A 25,922-nucleotide genomic window follows, 5' to 3' on the forward strand; every position below is an offset into this window, starting at 1 on the left:
TCTGTTTGACTCAATGCCCAGGCGTATCAAGGCCTTTATTACGGCCAGAGTTGGTTGTTCTGGGTACTGATTTCTCTGGATCTGTGCACCCAAATTGAGTGAAAATGTAATCACACGTCAATTCTAGTATAATATATTTGTCCAATGAATACCCGTTTATCATCTGCATTCCTTCTTGGTGTAGCAATTTTAATGGTCAGTAGTGTATAATTCACGCGCATCTCGTTTGATCATATGCGACAAACTAAGGCTTTAGAAGAGAAAAATCGACAACAACAAATCTGCACAGTATCCAAGAAGTCCACGACGTCCCTCTAACCCTAGGTCGAAACAGTGTGTTGTAGTTACAAATGAAACTATTGGGCACCTGTATTATATTTCGCTGTTTGTTGGACAGAAAACAGATGTTTATTTCTGTACAATGGTATACGATAAATTACTGAAAACAGTGTCCTTTGGCAGATAAAACCTCTATCCACTGCTCGAATAACAACTGGATTCCACGATTTTAAGATATCAGGCCCTTTTGAGGTAATCCACTCATGGAGCCAGTTTTCAAGGTCGTAAAAAGATGAGAAACGTTGTTCAGAAGCGCCATGATGCATTGCCCGAAACAAATGGTACTCGAAGTGGGCGAATATGGTGTTTCCCTCACTCGTTTCACAACATGTGGTTTGGCTTTTTCATGTAACAGAATGACTTTGTCACGTCCCTGAGTACATTGCAGGCGTTTATCTCTAAGTGCGCGGTTCAGATTGAGCAGTTGTGCTTCGTAGCATTCAGCGCTTATCGTTTGAGCCGGTTGCACAGTGACATGGTACACCACACCGATCAGGTTGCATTTTGTCACGAGCTACAAATTCATTGTCTTTGAATCGTCGGACCCAATCTCTGCACATTGTTCCCGACAGAGCATGTTCTCCATACGCTTGCAGTAGCAAACGATGACTTGCCTCAGCAGATTTCTTGAGTGAAAGCAGAAGACAGACACTTTCCCAAAATGCCGTTTTGTAAAAACAAAACCCGACACGTTCCAAGCACTAAACAGGTATGTTCTTTTCACGCCACTGCAAAGTCACACGCAGATCTGAAAGCGTAATGTTTCTACTCTAAAACAGGCCACGTGTCGCTATCCGCTATGCTGCGCTAGTACCACTGCTGCCCTCTCTTTGTTGACAGGCAGAATTAATTCAACCTACCCATATGTTTTAAACATAGCTGCACAACAGCAACGGTTCCACGTAATAAAATTACGGTCGGCTGTTTATAATTTTACTACTCATATCTATCCAGCGGATATGTTTGTCCACAGTCATCGGGTTAGAGATCTGTAAGCGGTGACGTCCTCTCTGACATCTTGCAGAGCGTTTCAGGTCTGCTCCGAAGAGCTTGCTTGTATTGTATTGTATAATTCTACATTAGATGTTGAGGCGCTTGGGACTTGATTATTCCCCATAATGATTTGTCTGGCGTGGTAAGAGCTGGATTTCGTGGAGGGAGTTTCAATGGGGCTGGGCATGTCGTCCAACCCAGAAGTCTCGAAATTGTTCATCAGGGAAGTCACTACCCAGAAGAGCAAAATCTGTTGGAGCTCCATCCTGCTCTAACCATACGTGATCCATGACTCCCTTGTCTCCTAGCTGAGTTGTTGACCACGTTTGCAACATGTCCAAATAAAAATTTCCATTGAGGAACTCTTAGGAAAATTATTTCCGCAGTTCTAACCGGCAAGAGAGGTATTGACACCCTGTACAAGTCAGATACTTGAAAAACGACGCCTTTTTGTCGACTTTAGAGATATAACACTATTAATCGAAAAGCGATGTCGTGATGTGAGCTAAAATCTCGCCGAAACAAAAGCGAGGATACAGAATTCAAAATGCAGAGGAAGGATAAATGGTGAAATGCCAGAGGTATTTGAGTTTAAAGTAAATAGCCCGACAAAGCGACAGTCTTTTCCCTGTTGTGTTTAATAAGGAAAGTGTTGGGGGTAATGGCAAAGTCGAACGTCGGAGACGACGTGGTGGAAAGATAAATGTTCTAGATTGTGTTGATGTATTATTTATAGGACAGAATGAAGGAGAGCTCACACAGCACTGAAAATGTTAATAGAGAAGGTTACAGAAGACGGCCTGCAAATAAACCAAATGAGAACCAAAAACCTCACTATTAGCAGAAGCAGCAGGGCCAACAGCAAATTCTGTAGCGATCAAATAGCCTTTGAAATCTTCACGTACCAGAGGAATCCATTACATCACAAAAAGCTAATGCATCATGAAACAGTGGCCAGGGTCCAAACAGGCAACAGAGCACGTTTTGCCTTTGGTAAGTTACTCAGCTGCAAGATTGTTTCCAGAACAACCCGGACCATACGATACGAAGCACTACACTAACCAGTAGTTTCAAATGTAACTGAGACATTGATGTTAAGGCAAAATACGGAAAAGAAACTTACGAGCTTTGAAAACGCAAATCTCAGCAGATAAAGTGTACCTATTAGAGAAAAAGAAGCGTGTAGACGAAGGAAAAATGGAGAGTTGTGGAAGAGTCACAAGAGAACATGGGACAAAGTAGCACAAATGAAACAAATGCAACTGTCTTGGTGTTGGTATTTAACCTGAAGAGACGCAGAAATTGTACGAAAAGAGCTGAAAGAAAACGTGTGGTGTAAGATTTTGGGGAAGAACAGGACAAATATGTTTCGATAACAACAGAAAGGATATTTCTAATCTGGGAATAGGTGAAGATGACAGGGAAGGTGGCGGAGGATTTTTGATGAGGCGAAAGACAGAGTTTGATTCGAGTGTTCACTGTAGTAAATAGATGCGAATTAAACTGTCCGCTGGTGATTGGTTGTGCGAGGTGTAGCTCAGTTTGTCCATCACTGCCGCTAAAGTGAAGCAGCACATCGTTTCTTAGGCTTTCATAAATGTTTTCAACAATCTATAGTCGGCCGGCAGTTAGTTCCCTGATGTATCCACCCCTTCGGTAGTGCTAGTATTACACGTAATAACGGACAATGAGTTAGCTAAGTATAACAAGTATCATCTGTCTAGCTAACGTCAGGTATTAGAAATTATTGGGAAAGAAACCACTGTACTTTTTAGAATAGTATATACACATCAAATCTTTATATTATGTTGAAGAATAACGTTATCTACTAAGCTCATCGATGCAAAACTGGACAAAGAAATCGAAAGAAGGTAATGCACATGCATTCATAGGAATTGACAACTACATCTTTCTGTATAATATTCGACAACCGAAACTTACCTACTCATATTTAATTTAATATAATCATATGAAAGTGGAGTGTTAATGTTTGTCACCTGTCGCTAAACAGTTTCACTTTCAGTCGCAACCGCGAACAACTTACACAGCCATTCCCGGTTTCGAGGTCCGTATCATTTTCAGATGGCCAGCCCTCTCGTGGCTCTCCATCCGCCTGCGGACGTCGCCTGTAGTAATTGTCACTTTAGCTCTGCAGTTGGATCAAGAATCACAACAGCACTGGCTAACTGAAGACGGCTTAAACTTCGAAACGGCTAACGGCTGTTAAAGTTGTATGCGGCTGTGACTGAAGATAAAATTGTTTTCAAGTCATCTTCGCCCGCTGATGCGAGCGATTACCTCCGGTGTGTCCGCTGTCTGGTCACCCAATAGTCAAATATTGTTAGCGACATGTTGCTGCACGAATTTTATCCTGACTCGTCGGCCTTCCCAAAACCGTCAGTCGCCTCGGTGTTTTCGACTCTGTTAGATAGGCTCCGAGATCTTAATGGCTTAGAGAGAGATAAACCACCACAAATAGTTGGAAAGATGAAGCCTGACAAGACAGCTGAAAACTGGCAAACAAGGTAAACATTACGTCTATCATGTGTGATAGATTCTAAGGGGAGGTGAGAGAGGGCTTCAAAAAGTAAGTTGCATATGTCGTCGCACGCCAAGAGCATTACGCAACAAGAACAACGCAGAGGGAATTACTTGTAATGGATTTCCTGCAGACACACTTCCGCCTCTGTACAGTTAACAGATGCATCAGAGGCCACAGTGTGGGAGTGAAATGACACGGCAAGTGGAAACGTACTCCAAAGTTGAAGTAGCGGGACAGTAGAACACTTTGTGAAATTCTGGTGGAGTGTGGACCAGATGCAACACTCGTAGTGCTATGGTACCAACAAACGTACACGGGCCGCACAGACGTGGCTGGAACCGACCGGGAAAGGAAGGCCATCGACATCGAGCACAGACGGTAATATCCAGGCAATCGCAGAAACGATTCAGGGTAATCACACATTTTCAAACGATAAGGACTTTCACTCATCGATCCTCGAATCGCTTGGTGACTAACAGTCGGATTTCTAATGTCGAGGAATTGAACGATTGTTAGAACCTTCCGTCCATTGTTTAAAGAGAAATGATGATTATGTCGAATAATAGTGTCAAGTATCTTTGTCATTAGGAAGTGTGGTGTAGCGTTGAATAACAAGAACTTGGCCTGTTGTTACTGTGGACCGCGATGTTCGTATTTGTTGCAAGCTCATGTTATATGAAATAAATGCTTTTTATTATTTATTGTTTACAATATGTAGATTGTCCAGTAGCTGTATTTGATTTATTTTCCTAGCATATCTAAAGATGGCCACTATGGACCGACAGTAATGATGAACTCTCCTCTTATTAGCTAAATGGTGCCGAGATATACTGAGTCACCTCGTGCACTGTTGAATACTCTTAATAAACCTTCAGTTAAAGTGCTTTGTTTAATAACTGAATCAATGTTACTTTTCATTTTCGACATGGCATTAATCGTGTTATAATATTTAAAGCATGGTGCAACCAGGAAACAAAATGGCTCATAACTCCGACGTAACATACTAACAAATTTTCAGAGTAGTGAGATGTAGTGCATGTGTGTAATCGAGCAGATTTGTAGCATCAAGCTGTGTAATTGTAGGCTACTTTTCATCCAGTTTCTGTAAAATGGAAAAGACGTGTAATAGCGTTCGGCTTAGATGTTCTAAGTGTTAACCGCTGGAGACAGACAACACGGGCAAAAAAAAATAAAAAAAATCTATAGGATGTTTCAAGAAGATTCATCCGATTTCAGAACACTATATCTTCTACATGAATGAATATAGAAGCTTGGGGTGAATTTTAACTTACACGAACCACCAGAAAGGTTTATGTTTTCAAAAGAATCGTTCCATTTTACAAGAGTATATCTTTTACATGCGCCCACAAGAAACCTTGGGGTACTTTTCACAGTTACGTTTAATACTGAACTTTGTGTTTATTCTCCGCCGGACGCACGACGACCAACAAGACGGTAGTCAAATTCGTCTCTTATTTTTGGGACCATCTTTGGAGCACTGCGTTCACTGCTGTTGCTTTGCGTCGTCGTCCTTCATTCAAAGATTCGCAGTCGAAGATGAGTATGCTCCTTCAGTTTTAGGAGGCGCAATGTTGCACCTGTTAAAACTGAGATAAAAAAACCCTTTTGTTGGCGTGTTATCGCCGTCTTTAATCGACACAAAGTGGGTTATGAACAAGCAAGCTATCATTATCAGGAAAACTCTACCGGCAACTACATAAACTGTGTCGGAAATTGGCAATTTGTGGTAAGATCTTATGAGACCAAACTGCTGAGGTCATCGGTCCCTAAGCCTACACACTACTTAATCTAACTTAACTTACGCTATGGACAACACACACACCCATACCCGAGGGAGCACTCGAACCTCCTATAGGGGGAGCCGTACGGACCGTGACAAGGCGCCCTAGACCGCGCGGCTATCCAACGCGGCAAAACTGCGACGAGATAAACTTTTAGTTTCTATGCTTATATTAAAATCAAACCGAAGTCTCTATCTTTATTGAAGCACAAAATGTAGTCTTGTGAATTCGGACAAACTATCTGAAGCACCCTGTGTTACAGAAGTTCACCCTGCTCTCCTCGCCATCTGAAAAGCGGTCGCGGCACATCCTACTGCAATATACATGGAAGTGGTAACAATTTCGGTTCAGAAAATCACCACAGACTTAGTTGTGTTCTCTGAAAGAGCCGCCATAACAATGTACAAGCGCCCAGTACCGACTGTCTGCGACGGCGCCGCAGCGGAACACACGACAAGAAAATTCCGTCGTGTTGCACGAGGCGCGGGAAACTGAGAGCCCAGTGAAAGTGTCGATACGGCCGTGAGCTTCTCCCTCAAAAAACATAAGGTGCTTGTCCCGTGCCATTGTCAGCGCCGGCGACTCCAGGAAATTACGCTTAGACGCGCCCGGTAGTTCCGTTTTCCGGGTACTGACCGCCCCGTGGGTAATGCCCAGTTGCATCCCATCGTGGAAACGTAATGCGCAACAAAAGCTGAAGCCTTTCGTAATGAAACTGACGGGATAGTGATACGAATCCACACAATATCTGGAAAAGTCCCGCGTTCTGGCCCTAAACGGGCCAATCGGGTCCCACAATCCGCAATGTCGTCCTCCGCAAATGGCGTCACCGGATGCGGTATGGAGGGTCTCTCTGGGTGGTTTTCGGATTTCCGGACCATGGAACCGCCACTAATCGGTCTAGAAGCCCCTCAGTTGACCTCATGGGTCTCAGCGCACGCCAGTGCCAGTCGTCCCACCAAGGAAAACTTCATGGTAGTGCTGGGAATCGAAATCGGGACACCCGCATAGCAGGCAGCCGTCAGCTACGGAGGCCAACAACGATTTTACGTCTGGTACGCAAAAGATTTTGCTCCTCTTGTAACAGCAGAGTATCGCAGGTCGCTGGGAGAGCGAAACGTTCCTAGTGATTGGAAAAAAGCGCAGATCATTTCCGCTTTCAAGAAGTGTCGCCCGACATACGCAAAAAACTATAGACCTGTATCTCTGTCGTCGGTTTGTTGTAGAATTTTTGAGCATGTTCCATGTTCGCGTATTATTACATTTCTGGAGAATCTCCTCTTTAGGGACCAACACCTGTTCCGAAAACAACAGTCGTGTCACACCCAGCTCGTTCTGCTCGTGCACGACTCCTGGAAACCAGAGGATACCGTCTTGTGTTCCTCGACTTCCACACTACCGCCTAATGAACAAAGAACGGTCTTACGGAATATCAGACCAGCTGTGTGACTGCGCTGAAGAGTTCCTGGCGAAAGAACGCGTCATTCTATTTTCAACGGGAAGAAATCTTCAGAAGTAGAAGTAGCAACGCCAGTAAGTTGCAGCAAAATAGCAAGAAGACCTGCAGCGGACCGACATTTGGTGCAGGTGTCAGTATTACCCACTAATAGGCAGAAAGACCCATTTTGGAATGATCACTGGAAGCAGTCACACCATAAAAGGCCCAGGAGGATGCGTACGGTGCACTTTAAAGTGGAACGACCACATAAACCAAATCGCAAGGAAGGCCAGTTCCAGACTTAGATCCATTGGAAGTGTAGTCCACCCACAAAGGAATTAACGCAAAACCTCCGTTCGACCAATACTACAATATTTCTCGCCAGTCTGGGGATGCGTACCAGACAGGACAGACAAAACAAACAGATGTAAGAAGAGCAACGCGTTTCGTTACAGGTTCATTTAGCAAGAGCTAAAGTGCTGCAGAAATACTAGCCCAACTCTGGTGGCAGACGCTGCTGCAGAAGCGTTCTCCATCGCTGTGTATATTACTGTGAAAGTCCCGAGAGTGTACAGTCCTAGAAGAGTTGACCAGTATATTGCTTGCTCGTACGTACATCTCGCGGAAAGAAAGTGGATGTGATATTAAAGAGACTCAAACTCACACGGAGGCTTACTAACGACCGTTCTTGCCGCGAACCATTGGCAACTGGAACAGGAGAACGGGGAAGGGACAACGCTACACAGAGTACCCTCCGTTACGCTTGTGGCTTGCAGAGCATAGGTATAAATATAAGTGTACTGCAGTTTCAGAGACTGTTACACCAAACATGTTTCGGTTTTATTGGTAAGGCATCATAAGCGCCGGCTCTGTACTACTGCATACATAATATGTTTCTACAGTTCGATCCTTATAGATCAAAAAAAGATTTTTTTACGAATGTTGTGTATAATTTACTTATGGTGTTTATTGTTTCTTGTTACACATTTTGAAGTCGATATGTTTTTTGCCCCTTGGTGCTAGCAGAAGTTGCAGTCGATAGAACTTGCTTTCACTCTCTCGCCTCGCTTATAATAAGCCACTTTTCCTACCATATGCGTTCTTTGCAGAAATTAGCGCAATTTCTCTTCACAGAAGTATTACTGAATTTTGACAAGCAATGCGCCCGTTTGAACAACAAAAACATAATACTTGATTCAATGGCTCAAAGTAATTTTTAGCCCAAAAGCACTTTTGGCATCGTAATTAACAAATAATCCTAAAACTGCGAATGCAAATTCTGCAGTAATCAGTTTTATCTCGGTAAGTAGCGTTCCAGGTACGGCCCTACTGAATAACTCCGGCGTTATTAAAAAGAATACACTAATTCCTTTCTCAAGCAAACAGTAAAAATGAGATTTTCTATCGACACCTGATGACTCATCTTCTTTTCATGTCGTTTTACCTGTTCACAAAGTCCATAACACGTTTCTTCCGTGAAGTAAAAATCGGCAGTCTCCCTTGTAGCTTTCTACAACACCGAAAAAGTAAAGCTACTTTGCCTTACAGTACAAAAATTGCCGTGTTATTGCTTAGTTCACTTCCTGCATCGTGTTCCCAAGGTTCCGAAGAACTGGTGGCGTGGGTACTTGGCCGATGTTGCTCAAAGAAGCTGCTTGTCTTCTGCCCCTGTGCTGCACAGAGTTCACAAGCAGTCACTCCTATTATGCGCCTGCGTTAAAGATGGGTACGACCAATACGGCACAGACATTAACATCGGTAAGCTCGAAGAAGCAAAAGTAGGTCTTAGGTATTTATAAGAATCTTAGAGCAATTAAAGGCCAGTTAAGTAGATACTTTCGCGAAATTTGTGTATGATAATTGATATCTCTAAATTTGCAATGGACCGCGGTTGAATCGTATCAGCGACAGAGTTCGATGATATATGGTGCTGTTAACATTATTATGATAGCGCAATGAATCTCTACCGTCCGCGTCACTTCTAGTGTGTAAAAATAAATAAATAAATTACATGTTAATCCATAACTATGGATCGAAATCCTCAATAAGACTGTCATTGCAAGCACCAAAATGCAGAGAGTGTAAATTCTCATAACCCGAGCAACGACTTATTATTCACAGAATCTACGAGCAAAGATTGGCTGTGTAACGCGTGATTGAAATAGGCTAACAACGTGTCTTTCTTTGCTGTTTCAGATACACCACCATATGGATAAGGACATGCTGCGGTCCGTGTTCCACGTGGAGTCCCACGATGAAGGTAAGCGACCGAATACTGCATTTCTTCCTAATACTGAGACAGCTCGACAAATAGCTTTTGTTGTGATTTATTTACAATGTGTTGTGTAAGAAAGGCGAAATTACTTACTGCTTCAACAAAGCAATAACAAATTTTGAAAATACATCCACTTTTTACTTCGATCCTTTATCCTCAGGTGCTTATGGAACATGTGTTATGTTTAAGCACTTAATTTCATACTTGGTGAAATTCATAGTAATACATATATGTAAGCGTGAAATGAGGATGTAGGTAAATCTCACAGTTCACTGCGCTTTGTCGTGGGTTTGAGTAACTGGATTTTTGAATGGGGGATAGGGTGGTTAATTTATTTCCAAATTTCGTTGATGGTTCAGAAGCTTCTTCTGATTTATATCAAAAACCCAAGAGAAATCCAAAAACTTCTCCGCTGTCGTTAAGGTGGCACAATGATCTGCTATTGTAGAATGGAATCTGAACTTCGATAAAATTTCCCAGGGGCATAAACTTTGATCCTCTCGGACTCAAAAGCACAGGCACAGGCTTACTTACTGTTTCTGGAACTTCAGTCCATAACGAGAAGTATAGCTACACTTCATTCGATACGGACTTTTTTGTGAGGACTGCGATTTCTAATTAAAATGGAAAATATATAATTATGTTCTGATTCGCACATTTTCATCGGTCTACCAGGGCTCGTTTTCCATCTTGTTTGCAGTTTTTTATTTTTACTGGTAAACTATCGGGATTCAAACTTTACAAAAGTTCATTCCAACTCCTCTTGTTTCCTTCTAACTTTACTTCTACGCTACGTATCTTCGTTTAATTCATTACTAACATCAACATTTCGAATCAGTCTGGTTTTTAACATATCTTGACTATACTTAGAAAACTCGTCTCTGTACTCTTGGATATGCATTTCTTGCTTCTCCTTTACACCGTATGATTCACTTCCATATAACAGCGTGGCAGAGAAAATTCTTATAAAACATTCGTAGTTTTTATTCTTCATATATCTTCTGTTTGTTCCGAAAATATTACTAAACTTGTTCACTTTCTTTCGTATATCACTGTCACAGGCACTATATGTGAAGTAACTGACTCGTCTTTTATTTTATTCTTATCGTAGATTTAGTCCGAGTTGAGAGTCAACATATAATATCAATACAATTAGCATTCTACACCGAAATTTTCACATCATATTCGTACCCTAAAAACTTTACGGTTTTCCGATGACATTGCAATTCTACTGGAGACAACGAAGTATCGGGAAAATCAGTTGAACAGAATGGATAATGTCTTAAAAAGTGATTATTAGACGTGCACCATCAACTGTAAGAAATGGTACTGGAACACAGGCGAAATAAAGCAGGTGATGCTGAGGGAGTTAGTTTAACGGATGAGACATTGAAAGTAACAGATGAGTTTTGATAATTGGGAAGGAAAATAACTGACGATAGCAGAAGTACAAAGGATGTAAAACGTAGACTCGTTATAGCAAAGAAAGTTTTTCTGAAACAGAAAAATATATTAACAGCTCATACACCAGGAATATAACAAATGAGGATTACAGATGAGTCTGACATAAATGAAATAGCTGGTAGTGAATAGTGACACTAATTTTGAAAGTTACATCGATGGCGAAGCAGTTATGAGACAAGGTAGAAAAATTTAAATATTTATGGGCATATATTGACAAAAAGGGGTTGGGTAATACAGAAATAAAATACAGTGTACAACAAGGAAGAAAAGTAGTAGGGTGTATGAATTCGTTTTGACGGGAAAAGGGCATTTCTAAAGACAATAAGACAAGAGTTGGTAGGCTAATAGTTGGAACCATCCTACGCTCTGGATCGGGACTATGGATTTTAAACGCTGACCTCAGAACAAGGTTAATAGCTGCGCAAATGGATTATTTACGAAGGAGCGCTATAATATCAAGAATCGAGAAAAAACTAATCGTGAAGTAAGAGATAGAATGTGCACCAATGAGATAGTGATTGACAGAACTCAAAGAAAATCATTAAAGCGGTATCGACGGCATTTGTAGAAAATGCCGGATGATCGAAAGTCAAAGAAAATTTTTGAATGGAAACACGTGGCAGATGTAAACGCGACAGACCACGACGATTTTGGAATGACTACTTCAACAAAAATAATGGAGCATCGCGATGTATGCAAGGAGGATGATCTGAATAGAGCGGCTTGGCAGAACATAAAAGGAACACAACCAAATGATGTTATTAACTGACCTTTGTATTAATTAATACCGTAATAATAATAATAATGTTAGGAAGTCTTTTCTGAAGGTACTTGTCTGTAATGTGGCGTTGTACTGAAATGAACGTGGAGATACAGAATACCGACTAGAAGAGAATAGAAGCTTTTGAAACGTGATGCTACTGAAAATTAATTGGGAAGACAGTATAGCAAAAGAAGAGGTATTGAATCTAATCGGGGAGAAAATAAATTTATGGCACAACCTGACTAAAAGAAGGGACAGATTGTCACATCGCGAGGCATCAATGAAAAGTTAATGTCGTAACAGAGGAAAGCGTGTGGGATAAATAATGTACAGGAAGACCATGGCTTGACTACACAATAAGGCATACATGGATGTAAGTTGCAGTAGCTGCTCAGAAATGAAGATACTTGCACAGGATATACCATCTTGGAGACCTGCACAAAGCTGTCTTCGCATTCGGTAAAGGCCACAAAAACAACAAAATTCGTGTCGTGTTTATTCAATTCATTAACTCCTGATGACCACTTTCTTTTCTAGAAATCAGTGTAAGATCGTCACTGATTTTAATACCGAGAAATAATTTATCTGCAACCCATTGTTTACTTCAAAACTCCATCTGCGACTAACATCGTCGATGTAGATACGAAATACAGTAAAAACTATACACTTGTCTAATTCCTTTGTTTATTGCGACCAGATCTGTCAGTTTATCCATCGCACCAGGTACAAATTATGTGTTTTCGCACATCCTATGAATTGCTGACACCAGACGAAACTGTTCCAATACACTTTATTAAAATCCGTAGTTTTGCTCTTAATACCGAGACTATTCTCTGTTGCGCAGAAACGAAAAGGTGGTGAAATAATTGGTGACAGAGTAACGCCGATATTGGGATCGACCACCGCAATAATTCTGCAGACAGCGTGTCGCACAAATCTGTACGGCTCCTGCCATCTGTAAATGTGCCGACATATTTCTCTCGGTCACTGACTCATTAAGACTGGCACGCTAACCTTTGCGTCGTCGTTGGCTGCCCGTGTAATACTCGGCACGAGATCGAAATCAAGATCAGGCCGCTCAATTATCTACAGTCTGTCGGCAGCATGGCGCCGGCGTACGAGCTTGTCACGACCAACAGTCTCGGCTGCCGTCACCTTTGATATATCTCTATTCGTGCTTCACCTATCATATGTCGTTTCTCTGCGAAAATTTCTCTCAGTCTTTCCGCCCAGTAGCTCGGCGCAAGTGCCTGAACGAACATCAAACTTAAGTGAACTGTACTTAGCAATGAATGCAGAAGACTTATGAACTTCAGACACATTTCCTGTCGGACAGGCCTTAAGTACCTGGCAGAAAATCGCTGAAGACAACCAGATGTTATTTACATATTCCTTTCCCTTCTACTGAGAGCAGGGGAGGCTGTTGTAGAACTTTGCTCTTCAAGCCAAATCGCAGTAAACTGGGAGTGAAACAAAGGAGTTCCTAACTGAAAGCATTTGGGAGAGAATTACCAGTTTCAGCATTCGCTGGTTAAAGTAGGAAAATCTTCCGGAAGCTTTGCTCGTAACAGCACATGTGCAACTATTTTTGTTCCTATGACGAAGTCTTCATTGTACCAGTGAAAAATTAAAATCGTGTGCCTATGTGTATGTGTGTGTAGTGTCTGTGTAACTTATTCAGCATACAGGAATTTTTGTTCGAGTTATGACCCGTTGGAGAGTAAGGGACTTTGCAGCCAAATACCTGGCAAGCTTATAGTGGGGCAAAGGGAGTCCCAACTGGGAATATTTGAAAGCGATTTTTCCAGTCTTAGCGTATGCCTTTCAAGGGAAAACTTTGGTCAGAACTGAGAAATAGGAACTATTCTTTTTTAATTTTGAGGCAATATGTTCCAAGGAAAAATATGAAAGCCCAGTGTATTTGTGGATGTATATGTTTATGTGTACAAACGGCATGCTCGTTAAGTTGCTCTCGACATGTACGGTCTACCTATTCCGTCCCATTCCCTGCCTATAGGGAAGCCATACCGTTATTATTATACGATGTCTGAGGAGTAAAAGAACTGTGTGACTGTGCAGATCAGCTGAAAATCAAGTAGTGTACGCGATCAGTTTCTGGAACATCATCATCTAACAACGAAAGGATTGCTGTTTGTAAGGCATTTACATTATCTGGTCAATTGTATTCGAACACTCCTTTGTAACCCAGAATTGACCACCAGAAGTCACGAGGGGCAGACCGGCCGGTATAAAAAGAGGCGGCAGTAAACTTTACGAGCGCCTCCTATTGGTTCACATCGAACGATACATACGTAGAGAAGAAATGCTCCCCCAATTCCAGTTCGGATTTCGCAACAAACACTCAGCAACACAACAACTTATGAGAGTAGTCGACGCAGCCACAGAAGACTTCAACCGGAGAGGTTACTGTGACCTAGTGCTACTCGATGTTGCCAAGGCATTCGACAGTGTGTGGCACACTGGACTATTCAACAAACTTTACACATTAGGGTTCCCCGGCCAAGTCGTTAAGCTACTGCACAGCTACCTAGCTAATCGCACTTTCCATGTCAAAGTAGACACTGCCAAGTCGACCACACGTGGCATACAGGCTGGTGTCCCACAGGGCTCGGTGTTAGGCCCTGTGCTGTACAACCTGTACACAGCCGACACACCGACCGCCCCACAGACCCACACAGCCCAGTATGCTGATGACACGGCCTTTTTTGCCACCAGCACTAACAGAAAACTAGTAGAACGCAGAGTACAGAACCTTCTCAACAACACAGAGACATGGGTCAAGAAATGGAGGATAATAGTTAACAGTGATAAGACACAAGCAATCATGATCACTTAGAGAAAAGGCAAACGATCCATTGCACACCTTCGCAGAGATAACATAACACTCAGGCTCCATATGCGCGAAATTCCATGGAAAAACCCGCGAAATATCTGGGGGTCACTCTAGACCAACACCTGGCCTGGAAAACGCACATAAACGATCTCCGCAATAAAGCAAGCGCTAGGATGAACGAACTATACCCAATGTTAAATAGCAGCAGCAGCCTCGCAGCGACCACTGGAGTCAGGCTCTACTGCAGTCTAGTAAGACCAATCTTCGAGTATGCCTGTCCTGTGTGGGAATATGCAGCCAAGACCCACATAGCGCGGCTGCAAAGAACACAAAATAGGGCACTGCGACGGGCATTGCACGTCCCCTCCCGATTCCTCACGGTAGATACGCATGAAGCCACGGGAATGAAATTGCTGACAGAAAGATTTGGAGAACTCGCGGCAGCATTTTAGCGAACCGCGAGCAACTCGGAAAATCCACTTATAAACACACTAGAGAACTATCCAAACGACCCAACTAAATTCAGGAGACCCAAGGAAATCCTGAACTAATCAAAAAAGTTCAGTAAAACACCATTGCATAAAAAGTTAGGCTATAGCAAAAAGTTAGGGGCATGCTGTGCATGCCACAAAATTCCCCATTCAACTAGAAGGAAATGTCACACGACAAAACCCTTCACCTTAGTCATTCTCAGATATGTGAGAAAACCATATATGCAAAGAGACAGTGCGTGTGTGTGTGTGTGTGTGTGTGTGTGTGTGTGTGTGTTAGTCAGTCGAGAGCGCGATGCTGCGGAAGACGGAACGGAGTGCATGCGGGCGGCCTTGGCTGACGCCTCGATCGCTGTCCGGCGGTGCCAGCCCCACCGACTACTCCTCTTACGACGACCCAGGCTACAGCGGCAGGACAGTCGATTAAGATGACACCGACTTCGGAGGAAGAACTCCTGAGTATGATGACCTCGGCTGCTGGAACGGTTCACTCTAGCATCCACATGACCTTCCATAACTGGCCATTCTTGAAGCATCATTGGCTGGTGATGTTTGAAGTGACCACTCTAGCAAACATCTACTAATATCAACATTGCTGGCCCCTGCTTTGATCACAACCAAGGTTCTTCCGACACGTCGGTTAAGGGCCTGAAGATGGCAGAGTAAAACGCTGAAACTGGTTACCAAATAAAATAAGGTTGAAAATTGACGGCTGAAAGATATTTAATTTGACATCCACTTTTGGCATGAGTTAGAACCTCGACTTTTTCAACATTCCAGCCCCCAAGGTTCTCTGGCTTCGGTTTATGAGGGATAATGGGCTACCATTCCTCCAAAGACCTCAGGACACCTCATTAAGAGTGTCATACCAGAGTTCAAGCCGTCATAAGGGTGAGGGGCGGACACACCCATATTAATCATCGCTAATAGAAGTCTCAATACATTTGATCAGATAGTGTAATTTAGTATCACAGTTTTCTTTTACTTTTCTGTTGCATACGATAGTAATAATGATCAGGCGCGCGCTTAAATGGTTCTCTAACAGTTATCTGAGTTGTCTGGCGCTAATCCGATTGACATAGATAGGACGTTAAGCACTAACCTTCAAACTTTCCCAATCAGGGAACTAATAAATAGCATTGTTCTGGGGCATCAGCGTTACTTTGCTCTGTCTCAGTTTTATAGTTTATGTCACTGTCTGAGTCAAGGAATCTCCTGCTGAATTCACTTACACACACCAAACAAAGACAAGCATTTTCTGGACACCGACAATTTTAGTTACGTGTCTCACTTGTACTGCTTTTTTCCTACCGTTCAGTTGTCTACACTCTTCACGCTTCGTAGTCTGTGACTGGCGTATCAAACTAATAGCTTTAAACTCCTATAAATGAACATTTTTCACTGTTTCATTGTATATGCACGGTTAACTGGTCCGCAGGGTCACCCGCATGTCCACCACGTTGTCCTCGGCAGTCAGGTTCCGCCTGCGCATAATGTTCTGCTTAGCTACTGTCATAGTGGCTGGTAGAATACAGCATTTTGAAACATCCTCCAGCCATTGAATTATTTCATCTGGCGACTTGTTGGTAAAAAGACAGAAACGCTTCTCAAATTGCTTCAGATATCGAAAACCTTGGGCCTCCAGCGCAGCTTTTCGGAATCCAAGGCCACGACAGGTTGCTTATCACAGGCCGCGACCATTCCTGACAATGACCGACAACGTTGCTTAATCGACAATGAATTTTCTTAATCACGAGTACTCTTAGAACCCATTATTTCAAAATTGCTGCACTGAGTGTCTGGAGAAACGTCTGCAAAGATAGGCAACTTGAACTTGGTCGGGTAATTACCTTTCATTTCTACCAGAACATAGTTATTATTATTGCGGTGCAATCTGAGCATCACACGTTGCTTATGCTGAACGCATTTTACAATGAAGTTTAAAAGTCCTTCGTAATTTCGCGGTAGAGGGCTCAGTAGTGATGTCACACGTTGTTGTTGTGAGTGAAAGATGGCCGAAAGTGTAGCAGCTGTTATGGAACCTACTGACCTTACCTAACTGCAGACAGTCATAGCATCTTTAACAGTGCACAAGGCTGTTTTATAATGTACCAATAACAGTTGCTCTCCGTTGTAGTACGATCGTGATCCATTTCGGTGTCACATTTAAAGCTGCTTCTTAGCATGGATCACTCAGTAGAATACCCAACAGACACCTGAGCAAAGCAAACAGGTTCTAGAAACGATTTTGCTTCATCGCACTGCAGTCTCGTTGTACCAGTCCAAATTTTGCAACTGCTTACACTTAACGACGGTCAACTTTTTCAATCGCGAAGGATTATATATGTAACACACCTCATAGATGTTAGAGACTCTCCCTTATTTTCTGTGTACGTTTTAAACCTGTACTAACTTAGTATCCTACACACCAGCTTGAAGCCAGCTTTTATTTTCTTTCCTTACAAACCTCTAAGTATATCATGTGAGACTCTTTAATCCGTATAAGTTATTTCTTCCGGCTGAAAAACTGGCTCAAAGTGCCAGACAGTAAGCAAAAACAGCGAGCAAGTTAGACATGTAACTGTACTTTAAAGGGAAGCACTAAATCAAATATTTATTTTGGCTTCGTTATAACTAACTCTGAAGACATATCTTTGCTAGATGTCTTTGAAAACTTGCAAAAACTATAGCTGCATTATATGCAAAGCGATAGAGCGAGGAGTCGCAGAGTTTAGGAAATTGGACTAATATTGAAGAGGAGCGGTCCCAGGATTCGTTCGTAATGTAAACAAGGCAGTATAGGCATTGAAGACAGTACGTAGTTTTCTAGGTACATCTTTTCTTGTCACCTACCTAGGTTTAAACATCACTGACAGGACTTGGTTGTAACACGGAAAGGGTGTGCTGCGAATGAGAGACAGAACTACACTGAAGAGCCTAAGAAACTAGTACACCTTTCTAATATTGTATAGGACGCCGGCGAGCATGAGGAAGTGCTGCAACAAGACGTGACATGGACTCGACTAATGTCTGAAGTACAGCTGCAGGAAATAGACACCATGAATTCTGCAGGGCTGTCGATAAATCCGTAAGAGTACGGTGAGGGGGGGGGGGGGGGGGGGGAGACCTCAGCACGTTGCAAGGCATTACAAATATGCTCAATAATGTTCATGTTTGCGGAGTTTGGTGGCCAGCCGAAGTGTTTAAACTCAGGACAATTTTTTTGGAGCCACTTTGTAGCAATTCTGGGCATGTGGGGTGTCGCTTTGTCCTACTGGAATTGCCCAACTCCTTCAGAATGCACAATGGCCATGAATGGATGCAGGTGATCAGACAGGATGCTTACATACTTGTCACCTGTCAGAATCGTATCTAGGCGTATCAGGGGTTCCATATCATTCCAACTGCACATGTCCCACACCATTACAGAGCCTCCACCAGCTTGAACAGTCCCCTGCTGACACGCAGGGTCCATGGATTCATGAGGTTGTCTCCATACCCGTATTCGTCCATCGGCTTGATACAGTTCGAAACGAGACTCGTCCAACCAGGAAACATGTTTCCAGTCATCAACAGTCCAATGTCGGTGCTGACTAGCCCAAGCGAGGCGTAAAGCTTTGTGTCATGCAGTCATCAAGGGTACACGAGTGGGCCTCCTGCTCCGAAAGCCCATATCGATGATGTTTCGTTGACTGGTTCGCACGCTGACATTTGTTGATGGCCAGAAGTGACATCTGCAGCAATTTGCGGAAGGGTTGCACTTCTGTACGCTGAACGATTCTGTTCAGTCGTCGTTGGTCCCGTTCTTGCAGGATCCTTTTCCGGTCGCACCGATGTCGGAGATTTGATGTTTTACCGGATTCCTGATATTCACGGTACTCTCGCGAAATGGTCGTACGGGAAAATCCCCACTTCATCGCTACCTCGGAGATGCTGTGTCCCAACACAGCCGACTATAACATCAACTTCAAACTCGGTTAAATCTTGATAAACTGCCATTGTAGCAGCAGTAACCGATCTAACAACCGCCCCAGACACTTGTTGTCTTAATTAGGCGTTGCCGACGCAGCGCCGTATTCTGTCTGTATACGTATCTCTGTATTCGAATATGCATGCCTACACTAATTTCTTTGGCGCTTCAGTGCACAACGCCTGCCCAATGACTTTTTATTTTATTTATTTACTCACTAAATAAGACCCGCTTGGACTTTTATTCACTGGTTTTTTTGAATTGGAGAAACGTGCAATTTATCGTCTCATTTATATATAATCTACTTAACTTATCCAAACTTTATATTCTTATTAACTGCATTTGGTATTTTGCTTTTTGGTGTAAAGACGGATAAGGGTCCAACACGCCAACAAACAAACCTGATACATATAGCCGTCTGTGCGACAGACACATTTCGTTTGAATCCACAACTTTGAAACGTTTGCCCTAGTGCTTTATTGATAGTCACACTGTACGCCAATCTTATCGGAAATGGAATCTTTTAAAGCTGAAAGGTAACTTGTTAAATGAGGGAAACTTGTAGCACAAATAGTTGTAGCACTTGCCTTTTCCTTTCCCGGTTAATGTTTCCAGTTCTGTGGTGTTTAGAATTTTCTTTGCGAGGACATAGCGGAAACATTCCGTTAAAGTAGGAAGCAGGTTTTTCTTCTTGTTTCAGCACTGTATCATGTATTAAAATACTTTTTCTTGCCCTGCTATCATATTCTGTATTCACTGATACGTTTGTTGCACTATGTTATTTTTTGTTCTTAAAATTATTTGCTCACATAACCTTTGTTTACATAGTTTCTCTCTAAAAACGGGCAGAATTCTCCTGTCTTTACTACGTTGCACAACTCATAACACTACCGGCTACTACTAAATTAGCAATTCGCCGATAATGTTACTCCCGTGAAAGGATTTTAATTTGACCATGACTGTGTGCTATGAATGAGGTATCGGACTAAACTTCCGTTTCCCGAAATATTTCATTTGAAAGGAAGTAGTAGCAGAACAAAAGGCATTTGAACCAAGGTTCTATTAGTTATAAGTAAGCTACAATTATGTAAAAGAAATCGGTCGCCAGCCTAAGTAGGCAAAGTTGTACCGAGAACAAGCACTGACCATAAAGAAAGTTAACTATCGCTACTTGATACTGGAATTCAATTTTTTGCTTATAGGACAAGAGGTAGTACCACACTTTAGCAAGCAATGTACTTGTGGTTTGACATGAATAACACAGAAGGAATATTAACCGTTTTTGCAACAAGTGGCTCTCAGTAACACTTACTATTTCTATATTAAATCAGAAAAATGATAATCACTACAGGTAACTGATGAACAGTGGTGTAGCACTACTAACTTGGACATGGGGTTTGTGTTATCAGCTTAATTATTGGGAACTACTGTCACTGAAATGGTTTTGTAATAACTTTATTCTCTATTTTTATTACCATTTGTTTTCTCAGGCCTCATTCATATCTTTATATTAGGAGTAGTACAAAAGAAACAGGTGGTCCCTGAATCGGGTACAGTGTGAATAGTTGCAATCAGTTGCTTGTTATAGCACACAAATGTAATAAAATTTATTACAGTTACTGTAATTTGTAAATCAATGCTGGCTCAACAATTTGTGTGGCGAGCCAGAAACCAATCTGTTAGTGGCTAAAACCAAATGTAACTAGTCTTGTAACAGTACACTAAGTAAACATGAAAGCAGTGAATGAAAATAGGCACAGAAAAATATATGAAAGCAGTGAATGAAAATAGGCGTAGTAGGCTAATTTACTGACATGTTTATCACCAAAATTTGCAATAACCGTAACAGCATAAGTAGCTGAACCTAACCGTTTCAGCAGATCATCGATGTGTTGCTTCCAATTCAATTTCTCATCAACGCATACACCCAGAAATTTTGAGTATTCTGCCTTAGCAACAGACTTCTGTTCATAGTCTATATTTATCAATTGTGTTATGCCATTTACTGTACAGAATTGTATAAACTGTGTTTTCTCGAAATTTAGTGACAGTCCATTTGCAGAGAACCACTTAATAATTTCCTGAAAGACATTATTTACAATTTCCTCAGCTGATTCTTGCTTGTTGGATGTGATTACTACAATTGTATCATCAGCAAAAAGAACTAGCTTTGCATCTTCATGAATATAGAGTGACAAGTCGTTAATACATATTAAGAACAGTAAGGGACCCAAGATAGAACCCTGTGGGATACCATTCTTGATACCTTCCCAGTTAGATGACTCTGCTGATTTTTGCAGACATTCTGCACTGTTAATTCCAAACTTCTGCATTCTTCCACTTATGTATGAATTAAACCGTTTTTCCACTCATACCACAATACTTAATCTTATCTAGAAGAATTTCATGATTCACACAATCAAAAGCCTTTGAGAGATCACAAAATATCCCAGTGGGTGATGTTCGGTTATTCAATTCATTTAATATTTGATCAGTAAAATCGTATATAGCATATTTTGTTGAAAAGCCTTTCTGAAAACCAAATTGACAGTTTGTTAGTACATTTTTCAAAAAATGGTTCAAATGGCTCTGAGCACTATGGGACTTAACATCTGTGGTCATCAGTCCCCTAGAACTTAGAACTACTTAAACTTAACTAACCTAAGGACATCACACACATCCATGCCCGAGGCAGGATTCGAACCTGCGACCGTAGCGGTCGCGCGGTAGTACATTTTTACAAATATGTGATGCTACTCGTGAATACATTACTTTTACAAGAATTTTGGATAAAGCTGTCAGAAGTGATATTGGGCAGTAGTTGTTAACATCAGACCTATCCCCTTTCTTATGCAATGGTTTAACAACAGGAAGTAGATCATTTCATCAAAACCAGTGTTGCTTAAACAACTCGGTAGATAAGAAAGAAAAAATTGTTAGCAGTACAACTAGCTACTTACCCCTTTGGGTACTACTTTGCTGCAAACTTCGTTTCGACAAGTAGAATGGTCTGCAAAACATTCGGGCTGTCCAGGTTCGTGCACTACACTGCATACTTGTATACAACATGTTAAATACGCCATATATTAAGAGGCGGTACTATGGACCAAAACGAATTGATGTTTACTGCGTGATGTATCGATGGACAATAATAGATTTGTTTACTGCATTGTGTAGGTCGTTCTTAATAGCAAATAGCTTGGAGTAGAATAGTGTTTCACAAAAGCGAAGTTGAACCAGTGCTCATAGCTCTTAACGTATGCATTTTAGATCCCATGTTTACTGCACATTTTGTGTTGTTTTGGACGATAGTATACCTCCTAAAACGTGGAAGATATTTTTGACGCCCTATATAATGTGAACAAATACGGACTAATCATACTTCCTCCAAACACTATAGACGCTGCTCGCGCTTGTAACGATGTTTACAGATTAGGAACAGCGTTCTGAATTCTGTTTGCTAGGAAGTTTTGAGGGCAATCACCTACTTATTCAAAGGTTCCATAAACATGGATTTTGTTAACGAGGCTACGGCGCGGAACTGATTTTACGGCTTTCTGGAAGTCACCTAACACGGCAGTAAAGCGATATTCGTTATTTACAGCGTTCTGATCTCTTGAACGAGATCAAATTGAGTTTCACATTATCGGCGTGGGCCACTCAGATTTCTCTTAGTGTTGTAAGAATTTACTATGACAAGACATAGCAAGGATACTGATACATAAAAGCCATTATCTTTTTAATGCAGCGTTCTGGTGAGAGAGTATTGCCATATTAAAGGGTTATGTCTAATTAATTGTAAGAAATCCGTTTTCTGGATTGTGTGGATTGAAATATGCTAGTTAAATGTGATATATTTCTTTCATATAGTTCTTCCTCCATCACATTCACAAAAAGGATCGCTTGACAATGTAGATATGCCTGGAGAGTGATCCATGATTAAATTTCATGAGTTGCATGCAACTTACAAACCTGTTGTTCGCTTTGACAGCGAGGAACCACAGCTTTGGAGATATATTCGGGTGTTTTCGTCCATAATATTTCGATTCTCTATGTTTCCATTATCGACATTCATCTTCTCACTAGCGTGTTGCTCTTCTACAAAAAGGTCCGCAGCTCGTGGTCGTGCAGTAGCGTTCTCGCTTCCCGCGCCCGAGTTTCCGGGTTCGATTCCCGGCGGGGTCAGGGATTTTCTCTGCCTCGTGATGACTGGGTGTTGTGTGATGTCCTTAGGTTTGTTAGGTTTAAGTAGTTCTAAGTTCTAGGGGACTGGTGACCATAGATGTTAAGTCCCATAGTGCTCAGACCCATTTGAACCATTTCTACAAAAGGTAGTCCTTAGGTCTAATGGAGGTGGTTTCTAGTGGCTGCCTTCACTAAGTGGTTTGCTACTTCATTTTACTTTCATTTGGAATTTTTTTTACCGTAGTAGTTTCATAAGGCCGACTAACAGTGGATTACGCTTTTCAATGCAATGATGGTATTTTCATATCTTGGAATCTAGTAGTCAAAATAATTTTTGCTGTGTAGTTGCGTATACGCTATCTGATCAAAAGTATGCGGAAGTCCGTAGGCAATAGGGAAATGATCACCATATGTCACAATAGGTAGATACGCCATTATAAAAGGAGGCGAGGATTATTGTGTGATGAGTAGACAAGCAGTAAGAGAAGAATGGGTAGGTCAGGATAGCGCATTGGCTAGTCATTAGTTGTCATCTGATAAACAAATTCATCAAGGATACACCGAGCGGGGTAGCGTAGAGGTTAGCACACTAGATTCCCATTCGGGAGAAGAACGGTTCAAACCTGAGTCCGGTCATCCTGATTTAGATTTTCCGTGATTTCCCGAAACCGCTTAAGGCAGATGCCGGGGTGGTTCCTTCAAGAGGACATGGCCGCTTTCCTACTCCACACTTCCCTAATCCGAGCTTGTGCTCTGTCTCTAACGACCTCGTTGTCGACGGGACGTTAAACACTAATTTTCTCCTCCTGTATCAGAGACATTTCAATCATCCGTTCTGAAGGTGCCGAAGTCGACTGCTTGTTATGTGATTGTGATGGGAGACGCGAAGCAATAACCACAGCTAAACAAACGCCAGATAGGTCTCCTGTACTGACAGACGGGGACCGTCAAGCACTGCGGACGACGGCTGTAAAAAAAAAGTCACATTGAAACAGCGGAAGGAATCACTTATCACTTGTGAGTTCCGAAATGCTGCCAGCAGTCAGATAGAGCACTGATAATGCGCACGGAGAAATAATGGGGTGCAATGGTCGATTAGCTCTTCATAAACCACAAATTTCTGTACTCAGTGCTAAGCGACTCTCGACGTGGTGCAGATAGCGACACCACAGGACTGTGTCTGTAATATGGAGTAATGAATCACTCTGTACTCTGTGCTAATCCGATGGAAGGATTCGTATTTGGCGTTACCAGCCATCTTGTGTAGTGCCAACAGAGAAGTAAGGAAATGGTTGTGTTTTCGTGGTTAGGGCGTGGTCCCGTTGTTATATATAAGAAAGGGGTAAATGCGGAAGGATTTTATAGCATTGTGTACTGCGTACAGTAGAGGGACTGTTCGGTGGCGATGACTGTTTTTATGAGCATGACGATGCATCGTATCATAAAGCAGCATGTGTGAGGCAACTTTTTGTGGACAATAACATTCCAGACATGGACTGTCCTGCCCAGAGTCCCGACTTGAACCCAACTGAAAACCATTGGGATGAATTGGAACGTCGACTTCGCTACACACTCCACCGTCCATCACCACAACTTTGTCTGGTTTCGGCTCTTGCGGAAGAATGGCCTGCCATTTCTCTACGGACATTCAGACACTTCACTGAAAGTGTCCGCAGCACTGTTCAAAAAGGCGATTTAATATTCGCCCATATTAACATAGGCGAACAGGTGCCCGGATACTCTTGATCGGATGGTGTATGATGTGAAACTACGAGCGAGGCTCCAGCTCCAGCAGAAAACTGGAAGCCCCACTGGAGCCATCCCCGTTGTTGTTGTTGTGGTCTTCAGTCCAGACTTTTGATGCAGCTCTCCATGCTACTCTGTCCTGTGTAAGCTTCTTCATCTCCGTGCAAACTACATCCTTCTGAATCAGTTTTGTGTATCCATGGTTCACCATCCGCGCTTCCCTCCAATACTAAATTGATGATCCCTTGATGCCTCAGAACGAGTCCTACCAACCGATCCCTTCTTCTAGTCAAATTGTGCCACAGATTCTCCCCAATTCTATTCAGTACCTCCTCATTAGTTGCATGATCTACCCACCTAATCTTCAGGATTCTTCTGTAGCAGGAACTCTCTCTGTAACAGTCGAAATACTCATGGAAGTTAGCAACAGTGCGTTTTTTCGTTAATCACGTTCCACAGATCCTACACCGCTGTCCAAAATTAAAGCAACCAACGGAAATTTTGCAAGGTTACTTTTGTTTTGCTGCAAAACAGTGTAGACAGGTGATAGTAAAGCAGAAAAACCGTAACGAATACAGAACAAAAGCCATTGCAACATGCGTAACGGTAGACAAAATTGGCAGATTTGCACACACATTCTGATAACTGGTTAATGCGCTCAGTTTGGGGCTGTGACCACCTCTGGCAGCAATACAGGCCTGATAACGACGGGGCGTGATTAAATAGTGTCATCAGTCTCATGTTAAGGCAATAACGCCCGTTCTTCCCGCAGAGCTGCTCGCAACTCTTGGAGAGTGATTGGCGTATGCTGATGTGATGCAACGCGTGTCCCTACTGCATCCCAGACATGCTCTATGGGATTCAAATTGAGAGAGCAAGCAGATCACGCCGCGCGGGGAATATGTTCCGTTTCGAAGAAAACATCAACCACGCGTGCTTTATGAGGTCGAGCATTATCGCCCATCAGTACGAAGTCCCAGCCCAAAGCACCTCGCAACAACTGCACGTGAGATCCCAAGATCTCCTCACGGTAACTGACAGCAGTTAAACCTCGCTGATT

The 25,922-nt window shown here is 42.3% G+C and overlaps 1 protein-coding gene across 3 annotated transcripts in view; it reads left to right on the forward strand.

The window, feature by feature from the left end:
• LOC126416096 (A disintegrin and metalloproteinase with thrombospondin motifs 1) overlaps window positions 1-25,922 on the forward strand; it is a 498,682-nt gene that overhangs the window by 233,961 nt on the left and 238,799 nt on the right. For all 3 annotated transcript variants that reach the window (XM_050083591.1, XM_050083593.1, XM_050083594.1), the window contains exon 3: window positions 9,311-9,374. In XM_050083591.1, the coding sequence (XP_049939548.1) occupies window positions 9,311-9,374 (64 nt within the window). The remainder of the gene's footprint in view (window positions 1-9,310; window positions 9,375-25,922) is intronic.

The sequence above is a fragment of the Schistocerca serialis genome, chromosome 8 (assembly GCF_023864345.2).
Source record: "Schistocerca serialis cubense isolate TAMUIC-IGC-003099 chromosome 8, iqSchSeri2.2, whole genome shotgun sequence".
Classification (NCBI taxonomy): Eukaryota; Metazoa; Arthropoda; class Insecta; order Orthoptera; family Acrididae; genus Schistocerca; species Schistocerca serialis.